At 43.3% G+C, this 9,273-nt stretch overlaps 1 protein-coding gene across 6 annotated transcripts in view; it reads right to left on the bottom strand.

Annotated features, from left to right (window-relative positions):
• Positions 1-597: 597 nt before the first annotated feature.
• Positions 598-9,273, bottom strand: part of CBX5 (chromobox 5) — a 37,156-nt gene continuing 28,480 nt past the window's right edge. For all 6 annotated transcript variants that reach the window (XM_007179511.3, XM_007179508.3, XM_057557385.1 and 3 more), the window contains one exon: positions 598-9,075. In XM_007179511.3, coding sequence (XP_007179573.1) covers positions 8,925-9,075 — 151 coding nt within the window. In that variant the 3' untranslated portion in view covers positions 598-8,924. The remainder of the gene's footprint in view (positions 9,076-9,273) is intronic.

The raw sequence follows: 9,273 nt of genomic DNA, 5'->3' as shown, positions 1-9,273 counted from the left end.
CACGTATCCATTAGATTCAAAACGGCATCAGGCTTGTATCACCCAATAAATGCTTGATTATCCACACACTCTTTTTCCTTCCTAATCCAACCTCCAACTGCCCCCACCATGACCCATAATCATTAGATCCTCAGTTTCTTTGGTATTTGTGAAATCAAAATCAAAACAGCTCATAAATATAATTCACATGTACTGGGATTTTCAAACCTGATTCAGATTGTTTGTCAATGTGGTTTTCCACAAATTCTAATAACCAGGGGCTGACTTTTCTAGTGGTCCCCTGGGTTCCTAACGGTTAATGTTTATTCTCGGAGCCATTTCGAGGAGACACCAGCTCCAAGACCAGGAAGGCATACAGTCTGAAGGGGTTAAGGGAAGGAGCGGGGAACAGGACACACGTTCTCTTATTCCCTCAGGCTTGCGCCACCCTGTGGCTATCTGCACAAAGTCAGAGACCAACAATCCTTAGAAAAAAGCCCTTGTTCTCCAAGTAACTCAGCTCTTTCAGAAACGCATGTGCAGCCACTGGATGACATTCGGGGCCCAAATTAACGAAGGAGTGTAAGACCCAGATTTTTGAAACCACCACTCAGGATCCGTATTTGAAAAGCAACCATTTATTAGAACCAATACAAGAGTATGAAAAGAGGGAAAAGAGGAGAGTGGAAGAGGGGGAGAGAATGAGGTCTGCATCAGATGTCAGTTGTGGAAACACATAAATTGCCTACTTTTAAACATTTACATTTAAAAGGCGAACATATATATATATATCACTTATCCTAAAAAAAAAAAAAATCAAAAGCAGACATGTTTGGCTGAAATAAAACCAAGAAACACAACCAAAACTCCCCCACAAACCAAAAAGGTCCATAGAGAATTCAATTTCCCATTTTTCCATTCAGAAATCTGGCTACAAAGTGTGACTTGTTTTGCTACTCAGGATGGTACCGAGTGCTGAAGGAAACCCAGCCTCTGGAGTCTCTCAGATCCCATCCTGTGGGAAGGGGTGAGAAGGCCCGTGGCCGTGGGCAAATCAACTCCTGGCTACTTGGCAGGATGGCCGACTGTGCTCTCTCCATCCTCCAGGACTCCACAGAACCGCCTGGTGCCGCCAGCGCAGTGAACAGAGGGGCAGAGTCCGCTGAACACTGAGAACCACAATGTGACCGCAGCAAGGGGCCAGGACCTTGTGCTTTTTCAGGGGTTACACATCTAGGGCCAAGGAGAGGGAAAGGAGAAAGAGCCCTATTGGGAGGAGGAGCCAGCCGAGCCCCTAAAATGAGATGGAGAGCAAGGCTCCTGGGCCCACACCTGGGCAAATACAAAGTGTCCAAAGCTTTCCCAAGCCAGAGGGAAAAAAGGTCAAAGTCAGGTTCAGGCAGTGGACACCGAGAAAGAGATGACAGATGCTGAATACAGTGAACTGGATGAAGCTTTCAGGAGCATCAATGCCCAATTCTGAGTGTTAAGCTTATCTCTAGAAAAACAATTTTCCAATGTGGCTCTTTTTTGGTGGGGGATGGAGGAAGTGGTTATGTTTATTGAACCAGCTGGTTCCTATGGGGAGGCAAAGGCTCGGGTACAGATACCATGAAGGGGTGAAGTGACCCAGCCGTCCTGGGATCAGTTCAGGGAGCAGCAAGCAAAGATATAAATCAAACCCACTGTGTGTGCTTTGCTCCTGAGACAACCCAAGTCTGTTCCAAGCCCATGGGGTATGGGACCTTAATTCCCAACCAGCAGAGAAAGAAGCAGCGGCATCCCTGATTCCCTAATGCAATGCTCTGGGGTCTCAAACAGCCTCTCTTTGTGGATGCAAGACATAAAATATACTAAGTGCCTTCCCCCGTAACATCCTAAGGTAAGTCTGGACTATTAAGACTTCAACATTCATGGAAACACTGTCAACATCTGAACTAGCAGCTTTGATGAGGGGTGGGGGGCAGAGAATTTGCCAAGGTCACTAAGTAGTTCCAACCTTGGGACAGCTCAGTGAGGACAAAAGCCTATAGCAGGCCTAGACACCGGCTCAGGGCATCCTCCGTCGAGGACCCTAAAGTATTCTATCAGCTTTGATTTACAATGCCTCACAACACCCCTGTGAGGTAGGTCAGTATTATTACCCCCATTTGACAGATGGGGAACTGAGGCATTGAAAGGAGTGACTTGCCCAAGGTCAGCCATTATGAATCAGTTGAGGAGGTTGGCACCATAGTCAGCATCCACTCAATTCTTGTCCACTCCCCAGAGCATTTTACATCTTAGAGCGCACTTGGGAGCAAAAGGAAGCCGGTAGCACGCCTCACCCTGCAAACCAGATGAACTCAATCAACCCACAAGGATTAACTGATGGCCCATTATTTATCTAGCATAACGCAAGGAACCTTGGAGAAGAAACAAGCTGCTTCTGAAAGTCATGTGTTAATGGGTGTCTTGAAAATAAAATTACATTTTAAACATTAAGGGCATGAATTCTTTTGTAAAGAAATACTCACTTTACCCTAAGAGGTGAAGGACTAAGTCACACCAATTTCTCAAAGTTCTATACTGAGTAACCCAAATTCCTAAAATTCAGAGTGAAGCAAGACCACACTCAAGCAGAAAGCTAAGAACAACTCCCTCAGTGGTGGTCTGGGTAGTGCTCTGAGCTCCAAGGTTGGTGGGGAAAGGCCAGCAACTGCGGTGGCAGCAGCAACATTCTCTACAGGCTAAGCTAGGAACCCCAGCACCACCAAACACCCCCTGCTGCCACTCATCCCTCCCCACAATACCCAAGGCCAGCATCTTTCCACCCCTTCTGCCTCAGCTCAACCTCAGGAGTTGCAGTATCTTCAAAAACAGTTAAGGATATAGACGGTGACACTTTTCCATTCAGGGAGAGGGTATAAAGTGATCTCTATAACTAGTCAGAAGACACTTGTAATATTCTTACCTCCTGCCAGAGGCATAAATCTTTAACAAAAGAAAGGCAAAAAAAAACCATTTCCCCCCCTCCTTTGGATTTACACTGGATTCTGGTAGAAATCACTATGACCCTTACCCTAAAACTAAGGGGAAAAAAACTAAACCCACAGCCAGTCCTGGTTTAGAATCAAATACTAAAGCTCCTGGAAACTGCAAAACAGTGACTTGAGCCTTAAAAGGGCCGTGACATGATGAAACTCTATCTTCTAAGGTCTTCTGGAAGGATCTCCAGGCAGGAAGCCCCTCCTTTCCTCCATATCTACTTGCAGTAGCCAGAGCAACAGGACCCTACGTACCTCAGAAGCTCGAAGAATGATTTATCAACACACACAGTATAATGTTCACCAGGGATGCTCTAGTTCCAGGAAGGACCAACCATTCCAAGACCTAAATATAAACCTTTTTTCATTGATGGCTGATCACACTGGTTAAGACCAGGTGATGAGAAAGTTCAAGACCGATTAAAACAGCAGTGACAGTTCAGGTTCAGTCTGTGTTGGAATTTCTCAAAAAGCATGACAAACTGGCCACTGGGGCCTGAGTCAACTGAGGGTCACACCTGCCAATGCCAGGGGACATCGCCAAATTTAAAAAAAAGAGAAAAAAAGGAGAGGAGAGAGAATGGCAAGAAGTTCATTGCATTCAATTTGGCCTAATTTCTTGATAATAGTTTCCTATTAGATTTTCTGATTAATACTGATGGCTCTTACCTAGGCAGTGATAATTAGGTTTTGATCTATTGTGACATTAATGATCACAATCAGTTGACTTTGAAATTGTTTTAATTAATGGCTCTTCCCCTGTTGGCTGCCTCCAGTGCAGGTTCTGTCCCTTCCCCCACCACCTTGTTTTAACTCCTTCTCTCACTGACCTCAGAGACAAATATAGCATTGGAGGGTCACTTTCTTCCCATGAACCAAGATTTTAAACTATCTTAAAATATTTCTCTGACAGAGGAGCAAAATGAGATGATGTTAGGTGAAATGCGGATCAGGATAAAAGGCAAGAAAACATGCTCTCAACGAATAGGAAACATTCCATCTTAGAAAACCACCACAGTCAAGCATGATGTTCAAGTGGCAACGACAAGCTGAAGTAACTCGAAAAAGACGAGATGAGGTAGTTTAAAATCCAAGAAATCCAGCGCAAGCAAAAAGAAACTAGAATTTTTATGAAGGTATCCAAAGAACCTTCACACTTTAGTAAGCTTTCAATTATCCAACTCTCAATTATGCAGGCAGAGAAAAGTAGCATTTTTCCTGTGGTCACATGGTCAGAACTAGGACATTTCTTAAGGTCAGACTGTTTCTTAACAGGGTTAGCCCTCACCCTGGACCTCCCTAGACTGATTAAATCCGAAACTCTGGGTCATGTGTATTTCTGGGAGAGGTTTCCACATAATTGACACAAGTCTCTGCTTAGAAATCACCATCTTGAGGTGTTAAATAAAACTACACTGCCCAGAATAGATGCCCAGGTGTTACGTGTCCCAAGCCTTTTTTTTTTTTTTTTGCAAATCTTGTCATTGGAAAGTATGTCCCTGTTTTAGGCTTCAAGCCAGCCTCATGTTAATTCCTTCAAAAGGGATGAGAAACTGAAAAAAAAGGTGTGAGCAACACTGGTAAAATATCCACAAGGAATACATTTTACAGAACCCACAATAAAGTAACAACACGTAACTGGATCTGCAACATAGTTAATACTTTCCACAAGCAAGGATTAACTACCGTTAAATACTGTGGCAAAGAGCCTCAAATAGGGACTGAAGCCAGGGGTTCTCAACCTCCACTCACCTTTCTGTCGTAGTAGCATCTCTAACCAAACCTGTTTTATTTTCTAGAATAAAACAGCCCCTTGTTGTGGTCCATCTGTGACCAGTTAGTTCAATTCATCCAAGGTCATGTCTTTTCTACACACGAACCAGTTGTCACCCTCCTACTTTAGGGCCACAAACTATACCAACCAGTTAGTTGTCTCTGAGCTCAAATATAAAATGTGTGCCTATTTGTAGCATTTATTACAATGAACTATTAATAGTTCATCCCACACCTGTATGAAAATTCTTTGAGGTCAGGGACTGCATCTTTTTGAACTTGGTATCCCCAGGGCCAAAAAATGTCCGTTGAATGAAATGCATGTTGATTTACACTAAGGTGGCTGGAATGTGGATGGCTCAATACAAATCCACCATGATTAGTTGGGGGTGGGGGGGTGGCAATTCTGAGCATGTGCTCTTGGGGGCAAGGCTGGTAACATCTCTATTTTTGAAAACGTAACTTTTATGATTAGTGGTAAAGCCAAAATGAAACTGAAATACACTGGGTCCAGACCTTTCCCCTCTCTGCCCTGACACAGGTATGCTTGCTTGGTGGTCTAATTACAAAGGTACAGATCTCAACACTCTAAAAACCTAAACCAAAAGGATGGAGTCATGGGTGCAAAATGAGCTTTTCCTTTGACCTAATTTGTGAGAAACCATTTCCACATTTCAAATCTAATGATAGAACCCTTCCTGAAGTTCTCAGGTCACTGCAAACTTATCTTAGGCCCTCAAATTTGAACCCTAAGGGTAAAAACAATCACTCCCCAGCCCAAACACGGATCCCTCTGATCCCTCACTGTACCTTAGGTAAGTTGGGCTACACACAGGTCAGACAAAACCACAAGATGAAAATCACAGGCACCTTCCCTGAGGCCAAAGGATTTGGCCTAAAGATAAGGAAATTGGATTTCGGGGAGGCTACAGCATAAGTACGAAGAGTTAAGAAGAATCTAAAACTGCAGGAACTACAGGAACAAGACCAACTTTTCTTCAACAAAAAAAAGTAGTACGGATATATGGCTGGGGGCCAGCCAAGGACCATAGACTTTCGAGCATTAAGGAACACCACAGGTCCAAATGCTCCCTTGAGCAGATGAAAACTGGACTGCAGGAGGAAAAATGATATAGCTCTCTCCAGGTTAAAAATGGGTGCTTCCATCAGGGTTGACGTTCTCTAACAGCTGATCTTAATGTGAGGGGATCAGCCCAGCCCAGGGCTCAGGAAAGCAGCTATGCTGACCTTGGTAGACTCTGCTGGTCAAAGCTCTGCTACATTCTCAGGAAAGATAAATCCTTGAATGCTGATTACAGGAAAACGTTCAGCATTAGAAAGATGTTTTGAAAGAGGACTTAACATAGGAAAAATATACTTTGAGCACCTGAGACCTAGATGTTTAAGAGTGCTTAGCCCAGGGCCACTAACTCTTCTGAGAAGAGAAAGCCCCATGAATGCAGGTTTCTCTTTGAGGCTGCAATCCTCCAAGGGCCTGGACAGCTACTCAGCACTAACAAATGTCGAAGGAACAGGCAGGCATCCATCTCCTTTCTGCTGAGGGCTGAGATCAGTATTGGCCTCTGGCTCCCTCCGTTCCTACAGAAGTAGCAGTGGGTAGGCAGGGAGAGAACAAGTTGTTTGGGCAGCACTCAGTGCAAGACCATGATTCAGTAAACTGTGGACAGAAAAAGATGAATGGAGCGAAGACTGAAGTATTAAAGGGGTGATGAGTAGTAGATGATACTGGGGTTTTTTTTGTTAAAAGAAATCAGATTTTGATGAATGCCTTACGTATTACCTATAACCCTGGCAACCATGTGTCCCACGTTTCTCAAGACCAATCTTAGTACCAAATACTTTGGTCGTGTTCTTTGTCCACAGGCTAGATTTGGGTTCTAAAAATATGGTCACTGTACTTTGCTTACATACCCACTGCTCCTGGGAGACACACACTGGCTACATGGATAAGCTGTCATTTTCTCCACCTGCAAACTTAGAGACCCGGATCACCTCCTCAGTGGCTCTGGCCTACTTCTGTCCTATTCTAGTATACCCTAATGGATATCCTTAGTTACCTGTATGAAAAATCTCTTTTCTGACTATCCTTTCTTTCAGATGCCCATCAGATTAAGTACTAACAACTGTCAACTATCCAGCACTTGATCTAGGCCTTTAATTCCTTCAGAGAGTTAAGGAAGATGGAGATAAAACCCCTACCCACTTGAGTATGGGTTATGAGTTCTCACCCAATCACATTACCATTCAGAAGGATTTTCCTGGATGGCTGAAACCAAAAGCTTCATTGTTCCAGTCTGTCATGTCACCGCAGCAACAGCTGTCTTCTCAACCGTGCAGTACAATTTTTGACATAATTTATACAACCACACAGAATTCAATCAGCAGCTGAGCAGGGAAGCAATGTTAACAAATGCTATGAATGGGTATATGATTTACATATTATTCGGCTCATCTGTGGACTGGAGCAATCTCTCCATTCCCCTTGTTACTCTGAATAATCTAGAAATGGTTGAATGCTGCTGGCCAGACAGCTATATGTTTTAAAAATCAAAAGCAACCACAAAAACCTCAATGGCTGGTGAACTCTAGAGTTAAGGCTATTTCAAGCATTTATTCTTATCTCCTCAGCTTTGGGCTGGGACAAGGATGCTCAAAACCCTGTTATTTCCTTACTTTTAGTCTTGATTCTCTCGCTCCCTTCAACTACAAGAAAAAAAGGGTAACGAGAAGTAGGGCGTTTCTTGGGGAACAAAGGCAGAGAATATAATCAGAAAAATAATCTCTCAATATAATGGTAAAGCAGGAAGAAGCCAAAAGGCAAGTATTTTGCTGAGTAGGGAGAGGTCGTGTCAACATGCTACTGCCGGGGCCTGTCACTCTCTGAGGTTGATAGTCTTCCATGGAAATGCATTAAAAAAAAAAAAGATACAACTAAGAGTTTGAGGGTGGAGAAAGGGAAGAGCATTAATACTTTGGGGACTCTTGGTGGCAAATCCAGGAGTCATCAAAGCAGGAAATTTATGATTATAAACACTATGAATATTTAAAATTGATACTGTGGCCAATGGCTCCCCTCTAAGAATTCCCCACTGAAAATAATGGCATGGAGGGAAACTTGGGTCCACTGAGAAGTGAGGGTCAGGTTTGAAGCCTCTTTGGTAACAGGAATGCTTTGGGAGGCCACAAAAGTTGGCAGGGCTGGAGGGTGCCTAGCACCTTGGCACAAGCAAGCACCAGGCAGTCACTCACACCTACATAAATAGATAATCCAAATGGGAGGGATGGAAGGTAATAATACATATATACCATATGTGATAATAAAGACAATCGTATCCTACCCCGTCATCCTCATGTACTAATAGCTACAAATCTCCACAGTCAATAATCTTGTCATTTTATGACAGACTACACCAACTTGCAGGAGCAGAACCAGGGATTGCTAAGAAACAAGGCCAAAAGTCCTGGGGCTAAAAGGAGTGCCTTGACAAATCTGAATGTAAAATTTCAAGCCCTCCAAAGGATGGAGCTATTCTGGGAGGATGGGTGAGGATGAACAACAGAGGGTGGCCCAGAAGACCACGCGAGGAACCCTGTATTCTCCTGGGTAGAGCTGAATGAGGTTGGGAAAGCCCCAACAGGTAGGCAGTTGCTATTGGCTTTTTAAAAAGCCAATCTTTTCCAACCCAACATCTCAAAACAAAGCCTAGCTGGTCATCAACATGTTCTAAGAGCCAAAGAAAGAAACCAAAATTCAGCATCATTATAACAGAATCCCCCACTAAAAAGCGACCAACCCTGAAAAGATCAAGACTCTAAGGTGATTAAAAAGTTAAAACTCATCTTGAGGTCACAGGGGAGCAGAAGGAAGAGAGCAGGGCAAAGGAAAAAATGGTGAGAATTACACACAGTATGTAAATGCCTGGTCTTCACAGAGAGACACTTATCATGAATCAGACCATCAGTTATGTTACAAGAGAACCAATACCAACATTTCTCCTGTGGAGCACAGTGATAAGCACATTTTTTATGGATGTGTTTAGGATAGAAGGGGGTGGGTAGAGGGAGAGGAGGCAGGGAGGTGAATGTATTATGTACAAAGAGAAATGGCAGAGACCACCCCCTCCTTTAGCTCTTTGCTGTTTCTTTCTCTTTGTTTTCCGCATCCTCAGGATATGCATGCCACGTCAGTCTCTCTTCATAAAATGCTATCACAATTTGTGGACATTTAACATTAGCTTCTTTTGCAAGAACCAGGTCTGCTTCATCTGTGTCTTTCCTGGAGAGAAAGAATATGAGACTTAGAACGAGAGGAAGAGCGAGAGTCTGTCCAAACATAGATTTATGTTATTAAATTATGATTTAGCTGACTTGATTTCCAAGGGAAAAGGATCCTAACAGTTCCACACTTTCAAGGAGAAATTTAAGTAAATGAATCAAATTGTTAGTAAATATCATTTAACCACTACATCAGAAA

Source organism: Balaenoptera acutorostrata, chromosome 11, assembly GCF_949987535.1.
Source record: "Balaenoptera acutorostrata chromosome 11, mBalAcu1.1, whole genome shotgun sequence".
Classification (NCBI taxonomy): domain Eukaryota; kingdom Metazoa; phylum Chordata; class Mammalia; order Artiodactyla; family Balaenopteridae; genus Balaenoptera; species Balaenoptera acutorostrata.
This window is presented reverse-complemented; position numbering and strand designations above follow the sequence as displayed.